This window comes from Podarcis gaigeae (assembly GCF_964106915.1).
Source record: "Podarcis gaigeae genome assembly, chromosome: 8".
Taxonomy (NCBI): Eukaryota; Metazoa; Chordata; class Lepidosauria; order Squamata; family Lacertidae; genus Podarcis; species Podarcis gaigeae.
Genome location: NC_139684.1, coordinates 1454313 through 1479075, shown reverse-complemented (window position 1 = coordinate 1479075; position 24763 = coordinate 1454313). Strand labels below are relative to the sequence as shown.

The 24763-nt window shown below is 49.0% G+C and overlaps 1 protein-coding gene across 16 annotated transcripts in view; it reads left to right on the top strand.

The window, feature by feature from the left end:
- Positions 1-1882: 1882 nt before the first annotated feature.
- Positions 1883-24763, top strand: part of ANK1 (ankyrin 1) — a 180818-nt gene continuing 157937 nt past the window's right edge. For all 16 annotated transcript variants that reach the window (XR_014567554.1, XR_014567555.1, XM_083753138.1 and 13 more), the window contains exon 1: positions 1883-2041. Coding sequence is in view for 14 of the 16 variants with exons in the window: in XM_083753138.1 (XP_083609264.1) it covers positions 1916-2041 (126 nt within the window). In the remaining 2 variants the exon portion in view is untranslated. The remainder of the gene's footprint in view (positions 2042-24763) is intronic.

The following is a 24763-nucleotide window of genomic DNA, read 5'->3' as shown; positions in this document are numbered from 1 at the left end:
GGAATGTTGTGTTTGACTGCTCCCAGTGGATTACATCCCATAAATAGCTGCCCCCCCACCTCCCGGTTGCTTTTAACCTTCCAGCCTATTTTGGCAGTCTGAGGTAGCTAGCAAATACTCTGCAGATTTCTCATGGCCCAGAGGCTTGTGGTTTCTGTTCAGCTTGGTGGGCAAATGGCTTGCGCAAACTGGCACAGCAAGGCAGAAAGCTGCCTTATACTGAGACAGACCATTGATCTATCTAGCTCAGTATTGTCTACACCTGGAATGGGGCACCTGTGGTCCTCCAGATGTTGCTGGACTACAACTCCCAGCATCCTTTCTTGCATCAGAAGAGCCTGCTGGATTCAGTCAATGGCCCATCCAGTCCCACATCCTGTTCTCCAAGTGATCACCCAGATCCCTCCCCTCTGGAGTGATGGTGCCTTTGACAGGCACTGCATTCCAGTCCGGTTTGTGAAGGGAAGAGAAATGGTTGGCTTGGTTGATCAAACACCCTGTAAGATGGCCAGTTTGACTACTAGGCAAAGAGAGACAGCTGATTTTAGTCATGAAAGGGTAGCAAGCATTTATTATCCCCGTGTTGCAAGGCAGGTGCTGAATATAATGGAACAGCTGCTTGTTGCATCACCCAGGTGAGCTCTGGTGCGATTTCAGCCTGGGTCATAGCATGCTGATGCAGCCCAATCCGATGCATTTCAACTCACAAACAAGTCCTGCTGAGTTACTCTCAAGTAACTATGCTTAAGATCACAGCCTCCCCTACACTAGACGTGTGCCAAGGACCAAAGCCACTGTCTCCCCTCCCTGCTCCCTGTTGCCCACCTGGGTTTGGCCTTGGATCATGTGCCCAGTGCCCTGTTCACACACAGAAAACAATTTCCTTCCTAGGGAGGAACTGGAATACTCTGCAAGGCATTTTGGGTCTCTCCTGACTGTGGCTTCTGTAAACTTCTAAATTTCTACAAAAGAAAAACAAAACAGGCATGCCTTTTAGCATTCCATCCCCTCTACAATCTGAAAGCAGGGGGGCTCTTTGCCCACAGCCTTGCCTGTTGAAAGCAGCAGAACTCTGCACCTGCTCAGGGGCCCTCTGACCCGCAACCTGCCAGTGGAAGGAAACTTAACTCTGCACCCTCTCTTTTCTTCACGATGTTCCAGAGTTGAGCCCATTCATTGAAAAGAGATGCTTAGGGGGCGGGCAGCCGAGGGGTGCCCTCCTCCTCTTCCCCCTGCGGCGAGCACAGAGAGAGGATGGGCAGGTGGTGGTGGGCAGGAGACGTCCCCTGCTTAGCCCAGGCAGAGCCGCATCTGCATCGATTCAGATCCCATCCCGCCGCCCCCTCCCGCCGCTGTTGAGCGGTTAGTGGCCGCGCGGGGAGCATCTGAGCTGGGCAGACGCGCCACCGCAGCGGCATCGGCATCGGCAGCAGCAGCAGCAGCGGCAGCGGCGGCAGCAACCCCCCCCCCCCCACTGCAGCGGCGGAGGCGGAGGCGCCCTACCTGCCCGCAGCCCGCCTCGCTTCGCCTGCGCAGGTGGCCCGTCGGAGCCGCCACCTCGCCGGACCCGGCATGCCCGGGGCCAGCTCGCCGGGCGGGCCGCCGGGAAGCGCGCACTGAAGCCCAGCGGCCGGAGCGCGCCCAGCCCACGCGCCCCGCTGCGCGCCATCCTCCGCGCCCGGGCCGCCTTGCCCCTCGCCTCCCGAGCTCCCGGCGCGCCGCGCCCGCCTCCTGCCGCAGCAGCAGCAGTCTCTCCTCCGGCCGCGGCGCCGCTTCCCCTCCCGCGCGGCCGCGGCGCAGCTGCTCGGGCGCGGGGCGGCGGGACTGCAGTGGCCGCTGCTGCGTCGGCGTCGTCTGGGGCCGTCCTGGTCCTGGTCCGGGGCCGCGTGCGGGGCCGGTGCGGCGGCTGCTCGCCATGGCGCAGGCGGCCAAGCAGCTCAAGAAGATCAAAGACATCGAGGCGCAGGCCTTGCAGGAGCAGAAGGAGAAGGAGGAGTCCAACCGCAAGCGCAGGAACCGCTCGCGGGACCGCAAGAAAAAGGTGCGCAGGGCCCGGGCGCGCGCGGGGCGGCGGCGGCGAGGGGAGGGCTGGGGCAGGTGGAACCCCCTCCTGCAGATCCCGGGGGCGCGGATGGGTCTGCGCTCTGGAGATGGGCCCGTGGGGAGTAGCTTCTCCCGGGCAAGTTTCTTTGGCGTGGCGGTGTTTTCCGGCTTTGGGATCAGGCGTCGCCGAGCGCGCACTGGCTTTTGATCCGCCGCCTCTCCCTGGCCGCGCTGGAGTTTCCAGGCGCGCCAGACAGTGGAGCCCCGGGAAGGTCCTGGCTAGGGTAGAAGAGGGGCTGCGGTGGTGGGGACCTCTCCGCCCTCCATCCGCCTGTCCGAACATCTAGCCTTCTCTTGCCTCTAGTCTGGCGTCCAGGGGGCGAAGATACCCACAGCTTAGAAGTCCCCATCTCCCGCCAAGCGCGGGGCCTGCAGCTCCTGGGGGCTCCTGCTTCCCTTTCCAGGGACCCTGAAGCCCGACTTGGGAGGCTGCAGACGGACTAGTCCAGCCTTCCCCAGCTTGGTGCCCTCCAGCTGGCGGGGGCTGAGGGGAGAAGCAGGTCCCAGGAGCCATAAAGCAGCTTGGGGACCATTCCCGGTAGTTCCTTTGGCAGGTTCTGGACTCCTCCTGGCTTTGGTCCATTTTGCCCGTGCTGGATGTTGTGCTTCTCCTCTTGCCCTTTTCTGCCGGTTCGTATATTTCCAGACGCTGCTGTTTTGAAGGACTCCAGGGGTGGGAACTGGCGAGACTAGTGCCTCTCCAAATGGTGTCGGACTCCACTTCCCATCATGCTGACCATTGGCTGGGCTGACTGGGGCTGATGGGAGCTGAAGTCCCCCAAGGTCTGGAGGTCCACAGGTTTGCCTGGAGTCCTTTGTTCGCCTGGGCACGGGGCGGTGTTCTGCTGGCTGCCTCTTTGCGTGGGGATAAGGATGCAAGGCAAGACCTGCTCGCCTGTTGTTCTTTCAGTGGCCGCCCGAAAGTCGCCTGAGACGGCACCAGACCATTGGTCCATCTAGCTCAGTATTTCCGACACAGACTGGCAGCAGCTCTTCAGGGTTTCCCAACAATACCTGGAAATGTCCGCTAGGGATTGACCCTGGGACCTTCTGCCTCTGAGCTCCAGCCCTTCTCCTGCAGCATGAATCAGGCAGCTTAAACCCCCCCTTGGCATCTGGTCTTCAATGGTATACTTCCTCTGTGCACTGAAGCTCCATTGAACTACTATTGGCTAATAGATAGCTTTATGTGTTTCTCATTCACAAACTTACTTACTCCTAATTATATGGCAATAGGGGCGGGGAGGGCTTTTTTGCTGGGGGCTCCAAATGCCAGGTATCTCATGATTAAACCTGAGACTGCATTTCTTTTCCTTTCCCTTTGTAGGAAGCTGTTCTTCCCGTTTCAGCTTAAGGAGATTGAATTCCCTTCTTTTGGAGGGGAAGTGAAATGATAGTTCCGCCCCCTTTAAAGGGCCAGCTGATGTTCATAATGCAGTATTCAGAGGTGAGATGAGGTGGCCGCCTGGGGCAATGGATTTTAGGTGTTGTTATTAGAATACCCCCCTCCCCCCCCCCGTTTCCATGTGCAGGTGTCATTGGGAGGGGCCGTAGCTCAATGGCTGAGCATTTGCTCTACACACAGAAGGTCCCAGATGCATCCATTCACTGGTGTCTCCAGGTAGGGAGAGGCCTTGAGATTCTGGAAAGCTGATGCCAGCAGCCATTGTAGGGGTCTAGACAATCTAAGTTAGATGGACCAAAGGTCCAGCTCTGTGCCACGCAGGTTTATATATAAATGAACAGGAGCTGCTCCTGTTCCTTTCAGTTTCCGGGTAGATTATGATCCATGCTAATTAGTATGTGAGGCTGATGCCATTTGAATTTCCAGCTGATGCCTTAGCCTGGCTCTTGCAGAAATGTCCCTGCTAGGGATGTCCGCTAGCTTTTGAGTTGCACAGAATTGTTCCTCAGCCTGAAGAGAGTGGATGTGGGGAAAAGGAGGATACAATCTTTGCCTGAAGTTTGTTTCAGTCTTAAGATGGTCTTATCCTTGCTGGGAAACATTCATTCCCGCCTCCCTCTCTTTTTGAGATCATCCAGGAAGAGGATGAATTTTTTGTAATCCGAAGCTTGCATCCCACAGTGTGAATACTGGTTGATTCTTATTAAAAGTATTTTAAATCACACTGATTTTGGGCATCGTGGGTCAACACAGCTATCTCATTTTGATCATAGCAGGAATCTATCAAAGTTACTTTAAGAATGAAATACTCTGGATGAAGACAGGGCTTTGAATTCAGTGTTTATATGCATCAGAAGTCTATGAAGATAATTTGTGTGAACAAGCTGTATTATAGCAAGTTTCTATATACACAGTCTCCTGGTCACCTATGGGGAGTCATAAACTTATACAGGCAAACAGACTTTTTTTTTTAATGGCAAAGAAATCAGCCTCTTTCTACCTGGTGATACATTGCAAATGGCTAATGTGTGTGTGTGGGCAAACAGGCTAGGAATAAAACAAACCCTATATGCTAGCAGCAGTTTTGTAGTTGTACAGGCAATGACCAATTTATGCATGTCCAACTGAAATGTAAGCCCACATGCAAGCATCACGCTGAACCCAGAAGAGAGATGCCTGGAGGTCTTTGCATGGAGCATACATGGTTACAGTTGGTTTTTTTTGCTTCACTAGGTCCCACGTTTTGGAGTCTAGAGGGCCTGGAACCTCATTTCACCCAGTTCTTTCATTCATGCTTAACATCCGAGGCCTGCAGCATCAAGCAGCCTTTTTGCAAAAAGAATGGTTCGTCGCAGTCAAAGACCACCCACAGAACTTTCATTACCATCTCATGTGTGCTTTTAAAGGAGTCTGTTCACACAGTCAGTGGCAAATAGCCAAGTAGTGAGAAATCAGGTGATATGTGTGTTTGCATCCATGTGTCCATGCATGTTTTGAGGATAAAAACCATTTCATCCATCCTCTGCAATATTGCCTTATAGACTTCCTCCAGCAATTAGATGCTGCCTGAGAAAATGTGAAACATCTTGGTTAAATAGTTCATCATGTCAGTAAAGGGTAGGGAGTATATTTTCTCAGTCTGGGCTCCTTTATTCAGCCTGCTCCTCTCTTTATTTTATTTAAAATATTTTAATGTCACTTTTAGGGGCAAAAAGTCATCCTGAAGCAAGCATATGTGATTAAATCCAATGCAATCTTACATTTTGAAATAAATAATAAAAGCCAGCACTAAATTAATAAAACCCATCCTGCCTGGAGGTACAAAAACCCAGAACAAAAATTTGGTCAAGATCAAAAGCAATCCCCTAAAACAGGTTTGCCAAAGGCAGGCACACACACAGGTGCACACAGAAAGCCCTTTTGGATGCTGCAGATTAGCTTGGTTAGTTTATTCAGAGGGTTAATGTAGCGGAAACAAATGTACTCTTTTCTTCATTTTTGCGCCATTTTGGGTTGGAGCACGTTAGTCAGTTTTCAGGTTTAATTTTTTAGGTTATAAATCATACATAATATAGGAACATGAATGTCCATTTATATCCTCTTGCCATATATTCATGTTATGTTATATTCAGTATTAGCAGCCTATGCAACACGCTGACTTGGCTGGCTTGAGTCTTTGGACTTGCACCAGACACGCAAATTGGTCTTTAATGCAAAATAGAATATGAAAACATGGGAAAGAAGATCTACATCCTGATCTCCATTCTTGGGCACCACACATAGGAAAGGCCATAGCTCAGCAAGTGCTGAGCCCCTGCGCTGCCTGCAGAAGCCCCAGGTTTCATCCGTGGAATCTCCAGGTGGGGCTCGGAAGGTGCCCTGCCTGAAAACCGGTCAGTGTCGGCAGTCCTGGGCTCAGTGGATCAATGCTCTCCCTGAGGATTGAGGCGGCTTCCTAGGCTCCATGTCAGGGTTTGCCCAGGAAATTTGCTGCCTGAGGCAGAACTGCAGCTTGTTTCTCCCCACCAACCAGATCAAGGCGCCTGGGTCTTAAGGCGGGTCAGGCTGCTTTAGCAACTTGAGGCAGAACATCCTACAAGTGCCTCTCAACAGTATCACCATCACCATATTACTATTTCATATAGCTAATATAAATTTCTAAAATCTTGCTGCCATTTCATGACACCCAACCACTTACCTGAGGCCACCACCTCATTTTGGGTTGGAGCACGTTCCTTGCTTATGTCTATTGACAAACAAGGCCTTGGTACGGAGGCAGGGTTTTGGAGGGCCATAGCAAAGCTTATTTGACTCCTGCCAGCTTCTGGGTTCTTTGAAGCTCTCGTCTTTGCTTCTGTTTTGTTGCTATGAGTTCCAGTGACTAATTTCCCAATCACTGTTACACTATTCCTTCTTTTCCATTTCGTTCTATGAGTCTTAAGAGGAAGGAAGCACAGCATCCACTTCTCTGCTGGGCAGTGTTCCATACATACAGTTGATGTAGGTGTAGAAAAAGAACAGTTAAGAAAGACCACAATTTTTCATTAACAGATTGGGAATAGTGTAGAGAAAGCACAAAGCAGATGTGGTGGGAAAGACTCTTCCATTGTTTTAGAACTCACCTAAGTAAATTGATGAACAGAAGAGAAATTTAAATGACATATAGGAGGGCTGGTCTAGAGTAGCTGATTTTAGCCATGGTATCTAAATAGAGCTTCCATGGTCAGATGCACTCTACCATTTGCTGGGTGAAAGAATTACCAAGAGGCTACTGCGTGTGAGCTTCACATAAACAGCTGGTCAGTCGCTGGTTGGAGTAGGCAATGGTTATTTTATTTTATTTAATTGCAGATATGTAAACTGTTTCACAACTGAAAGTTACCAAATTGGTGTACAATAAAATGAGATAAAATAAAAAAGATTCAAAATGCAGTGAACTAAAGGCAGTAAACCCATTTCAATAATTATTCCCTAAAATGACTGGTCACACTTCAGGGAAAGCCCTCTTAAATGCAAATGTCTCCAATAGGCTTCTAGATCACTAGGTACTTGCCTAATTTCAGTTGGTAGCTGATTCCAGAGGGCTGGAGCTGCAACACTAAAAGCCTGATTTCTAGTGCATATTAAGTATAGTTAGACAGACCGTTGGCTCTAACCACCAGGACTACCAATTGGGTAGCTTCTAAGAGCTGCATTCCTTCTGTTGATTAAAGGCTGATTCGCACAACCAGTGTTTCAGTCATTTTGTGTGTGCATGTGTGTGTTTTTGTTCATGTGAATTCGTTGCTACATGCTCAAGTTACAAACTTTATTCTGGGCTCAACTTTTCTGCAGGAGGCTGTGAATCATAATTAAGGACTTTCACTAGATCAGACTTGCTGAAGCCAGTGGCTTGGAATTATTTATTTTTAAAATGTCTAAACTGTTCTCCAGGGCAGTGTGTACAATAATATCAATAATAAAATATGATAAAAGCAAAGTATAAGCCATCATAAGGTGACAGTGAAAAATCAAATACAGCCTCTTTAGGATATCTGGGCAAAGCAGATATTATTTAACCCGGTACTGAGAAGATAATTATGTTGACATGTCAACTGAAAAAAATTAAAAACTGATGTGTGAGTGGAAGTATTCCATGTATTGGAAGTGAATTTTAAAACAGTTCTAGTCATTGTAATTGCACAGCCTTCATTATTAATTAAATATATTGATTGCTCTTTTTTTTTTTACTAAGGTAACTAAGGTAACTCAAAACTACTTTCAGTATATAAACAAATATATTTTTTAAAGGGAGGTTTAAAACATTCCACCTGCTCCATAATTAAGAGACAAAGGCCAGAAGCTGCTGGGAGTGGGATCAATGTGGGTCAAAGTAAGTTGACTGCAATCTGTTTCATGATTCTGGAGTCCAGCAGTGACCAGGGCATCAGATTGGAGGCTGCCTTGTTGGCTAAGGAGCTGGGCTGGTGGATAGGGGGCCACTGAACCCGAGGCTGGCAGCCAGGAACACCCTGTGAACCAGGAGCCAAGACTCTCATACAGTAAGTACCTTGCCCTGGGGAACCAGGTGCATCCTACTGTGTTCCCTGGGAGCACACCAGGCAGGAGGCTACAGAGCACGGGAGAAGTGTCCATCTCCAGGCAGAGGGCTGGCCTTCAAGAGACTTCAGTTTCCCAAACAGGTGTAGCCTCAGAGAGGCAGACTGGAGGCAGAGGCTCCCAAGACTCCAGTTCTGTTCCAATCCTTGTTGGAGCAAGTGGGTGGCTAGGCACTCTCCATGCTTCTGGGCCAGTTGACCTGCGGGCTTCTCTGCAGAATCGGAACAAGTCAGCCTGAAGCTGTGTGAATGTCAGAGAAATCCTGCTTCTCACAGGATTGTTCTGGAAACTGGAAAAAGGGCAATATGTTTCTAATAGTCCTCCACACACCCTAAAGCAACCCCAGGAGACCCACGATTGCAAGAGTTCCGATTTCAGGTTCTGTGCTTGTTTGTGGCTAAGCAGGTTCTTACCTCCATCAGAAGACCCAATATCCATTTTCAGTTCAGGGACACTTGATCCAGGGACTGTGTTTGTGTTTGTGTGTGTGTGTGTGTGTGTGTGTGTGTGTTGGCCTATTCCAACCTGTTTTTCTTAATAGTGACACAGACCATTCATAACATAGGGATATTCTTCACAACTGTGAGCCGGGCAGTGGGCTGGGGTAAGTGAAAACAAGCTGAGACAATTAGCTATAACTTTGTTCAATGCTTCTGCTCAGGCTGCACAGAAAAAGCATTTTGGTTCCAGAAATTCATTCTGATTGTGCAGATAAAATGTAACTGATAGAATTCTACAAGATGTAGAATCAGTGTGTGAAAACAGTTATGACCCAAAGATTCCCAGGTATGGACTTCCAGATGGTGGTGATGTCAGGCACCATCTTGGCAGCGCCCAAGCAGCTTCACTTGGTCACAAGTGGCCAATAGGCAGGTGCAAAATATACCTGGTACCTGGCTAATTTTGAACACTGGTTTGGCAAAAAGAAATCTGCAGTTTTGCAACTGTCAAGTATATTCTGTTTGATCTGGGCTGATGCTGTTTTGAAGATGACTGCTGTCACACAGAAATCCCATAAATCTCAAGAGCAGTCTTCTCATTGAGAAAATTGAACCTGTAGTGGTTGTCCTGGAACTTGGTGCTGCCAGGGGACTGTGATATGCAGACATGAAAACCTCTGTAAGTTGGAAGAGGGGTGGTCTGTTTTCCCCACGTTTAGGCTACCAGTGTGCTGCAAATGGCTAAATGCATCTGTTGGCAGGTGGGCTAGTCCACGATTCCTTTGGAACAAGCTGCTTGGTCCTGACATATGACTGGTGACTGACAGGTGGTAGTCCCGTCCATCTGCCAAAGTTGGCCCCCAGCAGATAAAGATCAGGCCAAGAAAGTTCTCCACTCATTCAGCAACAGATCTGAAGGGAAAGGCCTGTTTTCCTTCTGCATGTTAAGCACTAATAAGTGGCTGTGAGAGTTGAAGAAGAAGAAGAAGAAGAAAAGTTTGGGTTTGATATCCCGCCTTTCACTCCCTTTAAGGAGTCTCAAAGCGGCTAACATTCTCCTTTCCCTTCCTCCCCCATAACAAACACTCTGTGGGGTGAGTGGGGCTGAGACACTTCAGAGAAGTGGGACTGGCCCAAGGTCACCCAGCAGCATGTGGAGGAGCGGAGACGCGAACCCGGTTCCCCCGATTACGAGACTACCGCTCTTAACCACTACACCACATTGGTGTGGCCTTTGGTGTTTGAGATGTGCTGCAAATCCTGGGCACTCAGGTGACTCCTAACTAGGCCAGCAACTGTCTGGAGCTGGGCTGCAATGCAACCAGAGGCAGCATGTTGAATCTACCCCCCCCCCGTCCATTTGTAGGAATTAAATCCATGTCATGGGTTCCAGAGAGCTTTGTGAGAGAGAGCAGATCTTATAGCTACTGGCATTGGCGATAAAACATTGTTATCAAGAAGCCCTATTAAAATCATGAGCAGCTGGAAGGGGTGATGCTGGTAAAAAAATGGGATGACAAGGTTGCCTTGTCAGAGGGCATTCTGAAGGTGAAGTAGAGCACAGCACAGGGAACTACTGGTTCCCCTGGCACAGAATAAATGATTCCCAGCAGATTAGAACCCAGAAGAGTTTCTGAGAGAGTTATTTTAGTCTGGCTTCCAGGGGGTTGGGCAGAAGGAGGCAAGCGCAGTCTTTTGGTGATGTGTGCAGTGAGATATGCCGAATCAGGCTTCTCACACCCTCCTGGCTTTGTTGGGCTACCACTTCCTCCAGCCATAGGCAGCAGAGCCAAACTACACTACAACTCCCACCATCCCTGATGATTGGCCGTGCTGGCTGGTGCTGATGGAAGTTGCAGTCCAAGAATATCTGGAGGCCCCTAGGGCTGGCACAGGCCCTTCCTATGGAAGCTGCAATCTGCTTCCTGATCTCTCTCCACCTTAATTTTCATGTTGCTTTGGCCCCCTTAGTTGAGGCTAAAATTTGCTAGTTGCCCAGGCCTGAGTCATGCCCAGGCTCAGGTGCCAGCCAATGAAGAGGTGCCAAGTACCCGGCACAGAGGAGGTGTCATAGAGGCAGATGGCAAGGGGACGGGCAGAGAGAGAACAAGTATTCCCTTAGTGCAAGGGTGGGGAACTCCAGCTCCCATCAGCCCCAGCTAGACAGGCCAATGGTCAGGAATTCTGGGAGCTGGAGCCCCGCAATGTCTGAAGCAACAGCAGGTCGGCCCCCACTTCGCCTTCCCCAGGCTGAGGAAATGTTAGAGACTTTATAGGTACGCAGTAGGTAATGATATGGGCTTGGCTCTTGGGAATCACCTGACTCCCATGATCAGGAGGGTTCTGACTTGTAAGTGTACCTATAAGAACATAATTACCTAGGTCCATAGAAGAGAGGAAGCAGCCTCAGTTGGTCCATCTCCTTCCGTATTGTCCTCACAGACTGGCGCCTCCCTCCAGGGCTTCAGGCAGGGGTCCCTCCCAGCCAGCCCTACCCGGAGATGCCATTGCAGATGAGCCTGGGACCTTCTGTCTGCAGAGCACGGGCACCTCCTCTGAGATGAGGCTCTTCCTTCTCATCCAGCTTTCTATTTAGCCAGCAAGGTGCGTCTAGGAATCCCTGAAGTAGAGCATAAAGAAACAGTTCTCGCCTGTTGCTTCCTTCCAAACAGCTGGTATTCAAAGGTAGACTGCTTCTGAAACAGGAGCTTCTGTAGAGCTATCATGGTTATTTATAAACTGATAGATAGTCATAGAGACTGTGCTTTGCATGCAGAAGGTCCCAGGTTCCGTGTTTGGCCTCTGTGGTACAGGAAGCCTGGCTGGGCATGATCTGCTCCCTGAGTCCTTAGAGAGCTCTTCCCACCCAGCTAGAATAAACCAGACGTCTCCAACCTGGCACCCACCTGATTGGAGTTGTAGTGCAACACATCTGGAGATGGCTAGGGCACCATGCAGTGGCTGCATTGCTTGCTTGTGCCATTCCTGGAACTGGGACGAGTGCTTTGCAAATTTACCCGTATTTCTTGACCCACCTTCTCTCCTGCATGTCCAGAGTCTTGAGTCTGTGGCACAAGTCCCCTTGCCCTGTGCGCTTCTTATTTCCATGAGGTGCCATGGCGCTTTCCCCCTCCCCAGCTTGACAAGAGCCGGGTCACGCACCTGGCTGGAAGCCCATCTTTTGTGTGTTAAAGTGAGGCATCTGGTGGGCAGAGCCACCCGAGGGCTTTGGAAGAATGGCAGTGAAGCTATTAAGGCACCAGACAAGTCCCAAGAGTCGTGGGAAATGCAGGAGGAACAGAATTTCCTTGTGAATCAGCAACATTTTTATGAACCCTGGCCAACTCCTCCATTTATTTTTTGCAACTGGGTAATTTGCATGACCAGCTCCGGCTGCCCAGGCCGCACAACCGGGAGCATTTTTTTCTTTTTTTAAGCTTTGAAGTTAAGTTGGTATGATAGTTACAGGCCTTGTTTAATAGAAGAGCATAGCGAAAGTTGTTTCTGTGTCCCCAAACCCTCCTTGTGCGTGACTCCATGCACATGCTAAATGCACGGGGTGCGGCAGGGGTGCGGCTGTGTTTCCCCCTGACATTGCTGCATTGGCCTTCTCCCCCACTCTCCCAGCACATGTGCATTCAAGGGGAATGTGTGAAAAATATTGCCCATGCGCATTTGGTGGTGTGCATGGAGATGCTTCACTTTGTGGGCACTCCAGGGGGATCAGGACCCTCCCTGTATTGCCTCTTGGCAATGTGAGTGTGTTGTGGGTGCAGCATTGGTGTGGGGGCAGGTGGGGGGGGCTGAGGGGGGGGCGCTCAGTAGGGTTCTTTGTGCATTTAGTGCAGGTGTGGGCAGAAGTTAAATCTGGACCTACCAGGAGATTGACAGCAGATCAATAAGGGTTTCTGGCTCCTAGTTTGCTTAACAAAGGCAACAACAAAATGACCCCCTGCTCTCTTATGCAGTGCAGATTATACTGTGGAAAGGAGGACAGCTTGGAGTTACTGGCAGATGAGTTTTTGGATGGAAAGACCTCAAAGTCCTGGGCTCAGAATTCCCCTAATTCTTCATGTGTGGCTTACACCTGGCTCTGCTTGGTGGATCTTGCAATTCTGAGGGGGAAACCTAGTAGATTCCACAGGCACCATGGTTTAGTGTATGTGTAGAGGCACATGAGATGAATTCTGCTCCCCACTTTCCCCTCTTTCGCCCTGAAACTCCAGACTCCAGACTCCATCATTGCAGAACATGGATCCAGTAGCAGACAGTACGAACTGCTCTCTTCAAAGAGAATAGCAGAAGAATAGGGAAGGATAGGGGAAATGTATTGTTATTATTACTATTACTATTTTTATTTAAATTTATGACATGCCCTTCACCAATAAGGTCCCAGGGTGGATTGCAGCAATTTGAGAATTAAAAATAGTTATAATATTTATCACATTCACAAGAACAGGATGGGTCCCAAAAACACATCTTGGGTGGCAAAGGTGGCAAAGAGATGAAGCTTCAGCATTCTCTGGAAGCTGTGGAGAATCCAGATGCACCTCTGTGGGGAGGGCATTCCACAACTTAGGGGCTCCACAGAGAATGTCCTCTCCTGGGCCACCCCTCCCCCCCAAAAAAAAACTTCTGAGGGGGTTGAAACTGCCAAGAGCTCTCCCTCCGTTGATCCTAATACTCGGGGTGGGGGTCTGTACGGAAGGAGACTGTCAAGTACTGGGGGCCTAAGGCATCGAGGGCTTGGGATGCTAATGTGAGCACTTTAAATTGGGTTTGGAAATGTGCTGGCATCTGATGAAGCTGCTTGAGAAGTGGGGTCACGTGAGTTCTAAAAGCAACCCTGGCCAATAATTTGGCCACTGCATTTGGACCCGATGAAGTTTCTGAGCTGTCTTTAAGGGCAGCCGCACCCTTAACATTTCTGTGAGCCAGGCTGGGGAAGGAGGAGGGGGAGTCTGGTCTGTGCCCCTTAAGGAGTTGTGCCAGCTCAAGCAGGAGGGCAAGCGCTGCCCCTGGTGGCTGCATGGCTGCCTTGGCTGCTGGGCTGCTGTGCTGCTCTGTGCTAAGTAAGTTCAATGCCCACCTGATGCTCCTCCAGGTTCAGGACCAGTTGGAGAGTCGGGGGCAGAAGATAAAGGGGAGGGGGTCTCCAGGGATAGACTCTCTCCCCCCGGACACAAATGTCATTTAGGAACAAGTTTTTGTGTATCTATCTTTATTGCCTGGAAGTGAGTTTGCAAAAAGAAAGGGAGAGAAACTCGTGCTGGAAACTCGTCGGCCAAATGCTTAATTTGGCAGTCAAACAGATGCAGGAAAACCCATTCTTAAACAGTGCTGCTATTTATATATGGCACTCTTAATCGGCTGCATGTTAAACTGTCCCAGGGTTCTCCCTCTTGCTTTTCAGATTCACTCTGACAAGTAAACACATGGAACTACACCTCCCAGGGTTCCATCCTTCCAAAAAGCTGTGGCAGATGAATGAGAGTAGACTGGGTAGAGAATGGCACTATACATATAGCCTTCAATGAGGCCTGTGCATAGGGGACAGTTGCAAGGCTGCCTCTGCTAGAGTGTCTGCTTTGATTCCTAATGCAGAATGCTTCTGAGCAAGGCAAAGTGACTTTCCTTTGAATAGGAAATGTTTCCTTGCCTTTCAGGAGACTCAGTGTGCTGCGGAAGATGTAACCTGCACACACGCCCTCAGCTGGGCTGCTTGAGAGGCAGCCTAGGGGGAAGAATTAGGGGAAGGGCGGTGGAACATCTGCCATGCAAGCTGTAGGCACCAGGATCAGTCTCCGGCATTGCCAGGTAGGCCTGCGAGAGATTCTCTGCCAAAAACTATGGAGAGAGTTGCTGCCAGTCAATGCAGACAACACTGAAGTAGATTGGCCACTGAGTCTTTCTAAAGTATCAAGAGAGGCTTGACTTCCACTTTGAGTTGGCTTGGTTGCCTGTGCTATGAATGGGACCCCTCACCCCAGACACATCCATGCTGCCTAAGGAGCAGAGGCTCAGGAAGAAGTTTTTTGTGTAGTTTACAGTGTGCACACATATTCTGCACCACAGATACATCCAGGGATTGTATGCTGCCTTAGTGCATATGTGTACACTGTGGTAAGATGCATATGCACACAAATGGCAATAACTGATTAGTTAGAATTCACCCCCCACCCACCTACCCAGATGTTGGTTTTGAATCTCTCTGGTCTGCCAACAGGCCCCAAAGCAAAACTTGGCAGGTATTAAAGTTCTGTCTGGGTGGCATCTGTGTGCAAGCAGCAAAGTTGTGATTGCACCATAGATCACCCCTGTGTCGTGCATAGGTCACATGACTTGGTTGCACACTGAGCCAAAGGTGGTGTTTAGCTGAGGTGCTGTATGTTTGAGATGAGGCCCATTGAAGATGGTATGACAAAGATGGATTCCGGTCTGCATCCAGCATCCAGTGCAGCTGTGTCTGTGCCTCTGTGGACACAGAGGTGGCCCAAAACGAGCTTCTGCCAACAGTCGGTCATAGGTTAGTTTCAGACTAGAATTCATGAAGAGATAAGAACCTTATCTATAGCCCAGCATTAAAATATGATACTGTCTTGTGACTTTTGCAGACACACTGAATGTGCTCTGAATGGAGATGTTAAAATACTCGAAGAATAAGCAAGTGGTAGGTCCTCTGCAGGGACGCGGGTGGCGCTGTGGGTAAAACCTCAGCGCCTAGGACTTGCCGATTGCATGGTCGGCAGTTCGAATCCCCGCGGCGGGGTGAGCTCCCATCGTTCGGTCCCAGCTCCTGCCCACCTAGCAGTTCGAAAGCACAATTAAGTGCAAGTAGATAAATAGGTACCGCTTTCTAGCAGGAAGGTAAACGGTGTTCCGTGTGCTGCTCTGGTGCCGGTTCGCCAGAGCAGCTTCATCACGCTGGCCACGTGACCCGGAAGTGTCTGCGGACAGTGCTGGCTCCCGGCCTCTAGAGTGAGATGAGCGCACAACCCTAGAGTCTGTCAAGACTGGCCCGTACGGGCAGGGGTACCTTTACCTTTTAGGTCCTCTGCATGGAGAAGATGAAGAGATGCTATTGGGTGACAGAGAAAAGGCGGAATTACTCAACACTTACTTTGCCTCTGCCTTCACCCATAAGGAAAGCAATGCTCAACCTGGTGATATAAGGAGGGAGCTGCAGCCCAAGATAGGAAAAGGGAACATCTACTTACTTAAAATGAATTCAGATCTCCAGGGCATGATAAGCTGCATCCAAGGGTAATAAAGGAGCTTGCAGGTGTAATCTCAGAGTCTTTGATCTTTGAGAATTCTTGCAGAACCGGTGAGGTCCCTACAGACTGGAGGTGGGCAAATGTTGTCCCCATCTTCAAAAAGGGGGGTGGAGGGAGACGACCCAGGAAACTACTGACTGGTGAGCCTGCCGTTGATACCAGAAAAGATCCTAGAACAGATAGTTCAGCAGTTGGCCTGTGAGCACTTAGAAAAGGATGCTGTAATTACTAAGTCCTAGCATGGGTTTCTCAAAAATGTCATGTCAGACGAATCTCATTTCCTTTTTTGATGGAGTTACAAGCTCGGTGGATCAGGGGAATGCTGTGGACATAGTGTATCTTGATCTCAGTAAGGCTTTTGACAAGTCCCCCACGATATTCTTGGGAGGAAGCTAGTAAGTGTGGGTTGAACAAGGTAACTGTTAGGTGGATTTGTAGCTGGTTGACTGGCTGAACCCAAAGAGTACTCATTAATGGTTCCTTGGCATCCTGGAAAAAAGTGACAAGTGGGGTGTGCGGGGTTCTGTCTTGGGCCCGTTGCTGTTCAACATTATAAATGACTTGGATGAAAGAATTGAGGGGATGCTCATTAAATTTGCAGATGACACCAAACTGGGAGGGGTAGCTAATGCCGCAGAAGACGGAATCAGAATTCAGAATGACTTTAACAGACTGGAGAACTGGGTGCAAGCTAACAAAAGGAATTTCATTAGGGACAAATGTAAGGCTCTGCACTTAGGCAGGAAGAACCAGATGCACAAATTTAATATGGGGTGTGCCTGGATTGTGAGTAGTACACATGACAATGATCTAATAGAGCTTAACATGAGTCACAGTGTGATGCAGCAAGGGGGGGAAGCTAATGCTATTCTAGGTTGTATCCACAGAAGTCTAGTGTCCAGACCAAGAGAAGTAATAATCCTTAGTCAGACCACACCTGGAATACTACTGTGTCCAGTTCTGGGCAACACAATTTAAGAAGGATGTTGACAAGCTGGAAGGTGTGCAGAGGAGGGCAACCAAGATGATGAGGAATGGTTGAAGGAGCTGGGTATGTTTAGCCTGGGAAAGAGAAGACTGAGAGGAGATATGAGAGCCCTCTTCAAATACCTCAAGGGCTGCCACATGGAAGATGAAGCAAGCTTGTTTTCTCCCGCTCTGGAGGGCAGGACTCAAACCCAGGACTTCAAGTTACAAGAAAGGAGATTCTGACTAAACATGATCAAGAACTTTCTGTTGGTGAGAGCTGTTCAACATTAGGATGGACTCCTCGGGAGGTTGTGGACTCTCCTTCCTTGGAGGTTTTTGAGCAGAGATTGGATGGCCATCTTTCATGGATGGTTTAGCTGAGCTCTCTGTATTGCAGGGGGTTGGACTAGATGAGCCTTGGGATCCCCTCCAGCTCTACGATCCTATGATTAGATGCATCCTGAACCTGAATGGATTGTGTGGAAACAAGTTCCAATAAAACCAAATATGATTTACTTTCAAGTAAGGCTGCAGGGTTCCATTGGTAGGTTAATCAGCCAAAGTTTCCACTGAGTAATCTGCCAGGGCCACTTTTCACCAGTGTGGCTCCAAAGTTAGGGCACACCTCTTGAAACTGCTTTGTTTCTGGTCTGTGGTTGTAATAAGGAATGAGAAGATATTTAAAGTGGCCTTCTTGTCTAAGAAGAGTAGCTTTTCTTATTTGTTGAAATCATGGCCAAGTACAGAAATCTTTGGCTGAGTTCACTGGGCTCATTTTTTCTGTATTTGGGCTGGTTCACTTCACAATGCATGGATGGAGTTCACAAACCTGAGTGCTCATCCACTTTCTCACACAAAACAATCATTGAACTTAAAAAATGAGTCTGTCAGGGACTTGACTCTGGCATGTTAGCTTTCTGGGTATCAGAAGAATTCTTTTTCATGTGCCTCGAGCACTCAGCAATATGAGTCTTCACTCTTAGGATTTGTGGGGATTTGTGTACAGCAGCCTTGTGTGAAATTGTTTTCATAGATGTGATTGATTTTAGGTATGTTATCCTTTTATTTTTATACATGAATACCATTTTTAAACTGTTTTTATAACTGAAAGTGCTTCAAGGTGCTTCATTAAGAACTGATTCATAAGTGAAATAAGTAATAAAGATACCTTTTAGGGGCCCCTATTTGAGGCTGTAGGGTCTGTCCATTGTCCTGAGCTTTCAGGAACAGCTTCAGGTGAAGCTTTTAAAGTCCCCCCCCCCCCCGGTACTCTTGGTTAACCTTTGACTGTTTTCATTAGATTAGCATGGCTGGTCCACACTGGAAGCATCTGTGCTTCACAGTCCTAATGCGTTTTATGTAGGAGTGCAGACATTAAGTGATAGAGTCATCAACTTGAAACTTTGGTTGACTGGCTCGCTGAGGCCAGTTTTAATCAATGGAACTGTGAGTTAAGTCAGCACTTGTTTATAGTTTCTGTTTTGTTTTTGTTCTTTCATGTTGCTGTAGAAGACAGCAAAACGTCTTTCTTTATTAAATTATGAGTTAGCTCACATGTCCTGCAGTATCTCAGAAAGGCAGTCACATTTAGGTTTGGGTAACAACATTTTCTTAAATGTTCTTGAAGGTGCTGATTTTAGTAACTGTTTTTGGACTTTGAGGTTGTCAGGGAGGAACTGGATGTTGAGATGTGCTGAGCAAGGGGAGAAAGAGGCAGGATATAAATGCTTCAGATAAAACCTCACCTTGATTAATCAACTGCCTTTTCATCAATAAATCATGAATATGAGCCACGTTTTAACTTTTCACGGTCAGAATTTGGGGGGAAAGTGACGCTTATATTCAGGCCAATACAGTATTTATATGCTTACATTTTATTCTATTTACACCCCTTAGTAACTACCCTAGGAGATTTTCAAACTGAAGAGAGGCACAGAATCTTTAAAATACCATTCTTCCCTATATATATAAGGGGCCATGCACACTGATCATGCAATGTGAATGATAAGTAATCACATCAAAGGACAGGTGGGCTGTTAACACGTCTGTGGACTCAAGTGCCCCTCCCGAAGTGAGAGCCAGGGGGACTCAGTGCCCTTCCCCCCAGGGCAGCACTAGCGCCTCTGTGTCTCCCCTCTTTGTGAGACTCCATTTGTTTAGGACAGAAGTGAGGTGTCTAATGTGGCCTTCCAGCGCTCTCTATCTGGCTCTCAGGACTCTCCCCTGGTGACTCACCCACTTGAGCCACATCCCTTGCCCGCCCTGCTTTGCACCCTCCCGGGTGGAACCCCCCTCTTGTTCACCTGGGGGGTGGGCTACAGGGGCATGCGAGTGTGTGTAGAAACTAGCCTACTGTCCAAACACTGTTTCTGAAACTGGGGTCCCCAGCAGTTGCAGGAGTACAGCTCCCCTCATCCCTGACCCCTGGTCCTGCTAGCTAGGGATGATGGGAGTTATAGTCCAACAACAGCTGGTAAAGGAAAATATTTTCAGCTACTGGTCTGTCCACATGAGCACCTGGCTCCCAGAAGGCAGCTCAGAAAGGAGTGTGATTCTCATGCTGAGAAAGATACTGTAGAGAGGTGTTGAGCCAGCTGCATTTCTGTTTCAGCCTCAAAAGGGAACAGAGGTCAGACCACTGACCCATCTGGGCTCAGCATTGCCTACACCTGTTGGAGGTGTCTCTCCTGGGTTTCAGGGCACAGCTCTTTCCAGTTCTACATGGAGATGCCAGGGACTGAACCCGGGACCTTCCTTTCAGATTGTGCGAAGGCTGAGCCAGCTTGCTCCATGAGACTTCTGGAGTACAGAAGGAACCTTTTACACCCAGAGTTGCCATCGTGGTGCCCCCCCTGCCCAAATTAGGTTTGAAAGAAGCATTCTCCCACAACCCATGGAATAGGCTGTGGGGTGTGTGCCTATGACAGTTTCTGCAGTTTGCAAAATGTGCTTGCAGGCCCCCAAAAGGTTGGCAGCCACTGCTTCAGCCCCTGCCAAAGGAGGGCAATTGCCTACTTGGGCAGGAGGAACTGACTGCCAAATGAAGTTTCCTGAAACCAGCTCAGTCACCTTCTTTCATGCAGCCTTCGTGCAGGAACACCTGAATAATTTAACAGCCTGCAGAGCAGCAATGCAGCTCAGCTCCTGCGCTGCGGCCCACCCTGTGGGCCTGCAGGAGTCTACTAGATGTTACCTCCTTTCTCCCTTCCTCTCAGCTGGCAGTCTCGACAGAGCGACTCACAGGCTGAACAGGCGGTGCTTCTTCTAGAAGTGAAATGGCTGTGAGGGCTGCTAGCACTGCGTACTTTTGCAAGAAAAATGCCTGCAGTCATGATGGTGTGTGTATTGGGCCAGGTGGGCAGTGTAGATATAGAGTAAGGGTCTTACTGTGTGTACATGCATGGCTTGCAATGTGCCTCCATGTGACCATTGGAATAGGGGCTGCATTCCCTCCCTAGCCAGGTCACCTGCCCTGAGAAAGAGCAGGCAAGTTGGGGGAAGGGCCTCAGCTCAGTGTGAGAGCACCTGCTTTTACTGCAGGACCAGCATCTGGGAATATCCTTGCTTGGAACCCTGGGGATTGCTAGATCTCAGCTAGATGGGCCACTGGCCTGGCTTCCTATCTGCTTTGAATGAAAAGGGTTCCCAGTTCATTCCCCGGCAGCTCCTGGTGTGGCTGCGAAACGCGGGAGAGCAGCTGCAACAGGATCAATAATAATCAGTCTACCTTACAGGGTTGTTGGGAGGATGTCTGAGATCATGTACAGGTAAAGCGCAACATCTTGCATGACTTCAGTGCACTCCTGTTGAGGGTTTGTCCCCCGAGCGATCTTGTTTAGATTTAACGAATCAATTTATCAGCTTAAAAGAAACCATGAATTGGTTTGGAGGGCACCAGGTTGGTGCCGGCTGTTGCCGCTGCTACACAGCCCTGTCCCGATAAGCGGCTGCTGAGTGGAGCCTTCCTTCTTGCAAACTGCAGCACACCGATTTGAGAGCCAAAGGAAGGCTCCTGGGGGCGGGGCGCGCGCGTCCATAGCAGTTCTTGTTTTTTGGGGTTTCGTTTTGCATCGTATAATTAGGTTACAGCGTCCTCCAGCTGCACTATACTATTTTGGAGGCTGGCAAAAATAAATAAAATAAAATGATGAGTAGCCAAAACGCAGAGAGCGAGATCCATAAATATCCATGCAGTCTCCATGGGGCCGTGTGTTTTAAATCTGGGACCTGGAAGCTCTGCAGTTCTCGTCTTTATTACGGAAACGTAACACAAGCTAAAGTGAGGAGCAAAAACAACGGTGTGTGTGGGGCGGGCGGGCAGAAGGGAAAAGAGTGTTCAGGAGGGCACAGGCAGAGTTGGGGGCGGGGGGGGCAGCAGCTAGAGAAACGGGACAGGATCTTGTCCATCTGTGCAGGCAGCTGCGTTTTTGTGTGCGCTGAAGTGGGACTGCATCCAGGTAATTTCGTGGGCTCCAGCAGAAGCAGCAAAGCGCTGCAGTGAGGCGGCTCAAGCGGGTGCGGGGCGCGCAGTTGCTGCAGCGGCCACGAAACCTCTTTCTCGGAGTATTGCTCATGCGCTAGGAAGCAGGAAGACTGCTGGCCTGACCCCCCCCCCCCCGCCCAATCCGTCTCCGACAGCAAGCGGCGGCCGGGATTTGGGACAGGAGCAAGATTGCGCTCGTGCACTGGCCTAAATCAGGGACAGAAGCATGGCGCGTCTGGTGCGCTTTCCCCGGAGGGCTCCTTTCTGATGCGGGAGACAACAGCTCCTGTCTTCTCCGGGTGCCAGTGCGGATGAAAAAGAGCAGACGAGGAAAAACACTGGTCAGGGCAAATGCCAGCAGCACAACAGGCGCTTCGTACAGGCCACGTAATCAAAGCACATTTAAGGCACCCAAGAATCCTGGGCACTGTCGTTTGGCCCCTGCAAAGCGACAATTCCCAGCACTTTTAGCAGACTGCATTTCCCAGGATTCCTTTTCCGGGGTGTGCGCGTGCTTAAATCGTATGATCTGTATGCAGCCAGAGTTCGGCTAAGGACAAAGGAAGAGGGGTTCAGGCTTCCAAGGAGTTGGAGTGAAGACCATTGGCTTTACTGTATTCAAGGCAGCTAAGTGACTGGGCGCTGGAACAATCTGAGGCAATAGAGAGAACTGGGATTTTTCAAGCTTGTGTCATTGTTTTCAAGGAATGAAGAAGCCGCTGGGGTCCTGGGTGCCTGAGCACCCACAAAATTACCCATGAAGGGGCAGGCAACCACAAATTTTGGCCCATTGGCACCCACGGTTGCCAGGCCAAGCTGCACCCAGGGTGCAACCATTCTCCCAGTGCCCTGAGAAAGACTTCTTGAAGGCTGGTGCAGTAGCTCCAGGTTTCCCAGCGGATGCAAAGTTTGGCTGTTCTCACCTGATGATGGGGGCTGCATGCGGGTGGGATCAGAAGTCAGTCTCTTGAAGGAGAAGCAGGGGGGAGAGCTTGTCTTGGGAAAGGAAATACAGTGGTACCTCGGGTTACATACGCTTCAGGTTACAGACTCCGCTAACCCAGAAATAGTACCTTGGGTTAAGAACTTTGCTTCAGGATGAGAACAGAAATTGTGCAGCGGCGGCGCGGCGGCAGTGGGAGGCCCCATTAGCCAAAGTGGTGCTTCAGGTTAAGAACAGTTTCAGGTTAAGAACAGACCTCCGGAACAAATTAAGTACGTAACCAGAGGTACCACTGTAGAAGAGAGAGTGGCAAGGTTTTTTTTGTTTTGTTTTGTTAGTTAGCTGGAGATCCTTCAAATGCTGCTGCTCCTGGTGTCTCTGCATGCCTCCTAGAGGCTATTTTTGCATATTTGTAAATCAGCAGAAAATCGAAAATTCCAGAGGGATAGTCACTTGCAACAAAAACAACTCCTTAAAGACTAACAAATGCATTGTGGCGTAAGCTTTGTGCTTTGCATACAGTAAGCATTATCTTGTGTTACTAACACACACACACATGGTTGGGGAGGTCAGAGAGAAATGAAATGTAGGAAATACAGACAGAGCCTTGAGATTACATTATTCACAGCAGTCATTCACAAAACAGTTGTTGGTGATAACACAGAAATCCTGGCGTTGGCAAACTAATGGGCACAATTTATTCATTCATTCATTCATTCATTCATTCATTCATTACATTTCCAAATAGCCTTTCTCCCAGGGCAATGTAGCATAGAATACAAAACCACAACGTACTTATCATAGCTAAACATAACAACAACCACTATAACTGTAAAATATCTGTAAAGCTTAGAACCATTCAAAAACCCTTCCGGAAAATCTGCAGCTGTTTGTACTAAAGCAACCTGGCCTCAATTTATAAATGCCTAAGGAGAAAACAAAAAATGTTTCCAGCTGAAGCCTAAATCTGTAAAGTGAAGAAGAGGAATGCATCTCCAAGGGGAGGCAGTTCTGCAACCAGGGTGCCACCATGGAGAAGGCCCTGTAGCATGAATCTTCATGGGGATGGCAAACAGAGCCCCTCCTGCCCCAGGAATGTCTCCGGTCTAACACCTTTGAGAGCTGCTGCTGGTCAGTGTATGTGGTACTGAACTTGATGGTCCAATGGTCTGACTCAGGTAAGGCCGCATACCTTAGCACATCCTGAAGTGGCTTCTGCCTGTAGGATAGTGTCTGAATCAGTGGCATCACCACCTCCCATTTGCATCTCTTCCCTTGCCTTTCTGGTCCACGGTCCAGGAATTTTTTCAGCCCAAGGGTCACCTTCCCTGTGGGCTGGACGCCAAAGGCAGAGGGGGTGGGGCAACACAGGTGCAGTCCAGCCAGGTGACTCCTTCATGAGAAGCCCAGAGGGTGGCAACAGGAGAACGGGCCTTTTCTGCAGTGGCTCCCCTTTTGTGGAATGCTTTCCCCAGGGAGGCTCACCTGGTGACTTCATTACATATCTTTAGGTGCGGGGGTGGGGGGATGCTGCTGTATAACCAGGCCTTGGGCTAATTAACATTCTATGGCTTTTTAAATGTGCTCATGGGAGGGGTTATTGGCTTGCTTTTGTTTTTGCTTTATTATGTATTTTGTATTCTCATTTTGTATTTTTATATTTTGAACCAACCTGTGAACTTCTGATGAAGGGCGGTATACTAACTAACTAACTAACATCTCTTGGTGGTTTTGATACCATTGACCATGGTATCCTTCTGGAACATCTAGGGGGCTTGGGAGCTGGGGGCACTGTTCTAAAGTGGTTCCTCTCCGACTTCCGGTTTGGATCGCAAGCAGCAGGGAGCGCGGAGAAGCCGCTGAAGGGCTTTTCCGAGCTGCACGGGGACTTGGGGGCAACACAAAGGCACTGCGACCCCCGAAATCTCAAGAGGGGTACTCTTGAGGGAAAAGCTAGCCAGCAGCGTTGGAATGGTTCCATCGTTTTTTCGGTTTTTTTTTTAAAAGACTCGGGAGCGACGGGACTGAGAAACGCGAACGGTAAGCTCTGCGGACCCCATGCGGCGATGCCTCTAGCTCTCACTGGAAAGGCGACAAACCTCCATAACTTTAAGAACAGAACCCTTAGTGTTTTGAGAACAATCCTGAGTTAAAAATACGGACAATACACTAAGTGAGCTTTGGATGTAAAAGGATTTAAGTGAGGAGCCCGACCTGCTTTTCAGAGTCAAAATGGCGCAGGATATACAGTTGTAAGAACGAAAAAGGAAATGACCAGTCACCCGCTATAGAAACAGAAAAGTGAAAGTCCTCGGCTGAAGCTAGCGAGGCAAAGGAAACAATATAAGATAAAAAGTAACAGACAGAAAAAACACTTAGAGACTTTGTATTCTCTTTGGAGAAAGCATTAAGAACAAGACGAAAGACTAAGTGGCTACAAAGCAAAAGAGTGGCTACAAAGTAAAAGAGCACGCTGAAGCCTTAAACCTTAAGATGGAAATATAAAGGAGAAGGGAGAGGAGGAAAAGAAGGAATAAGCACAAA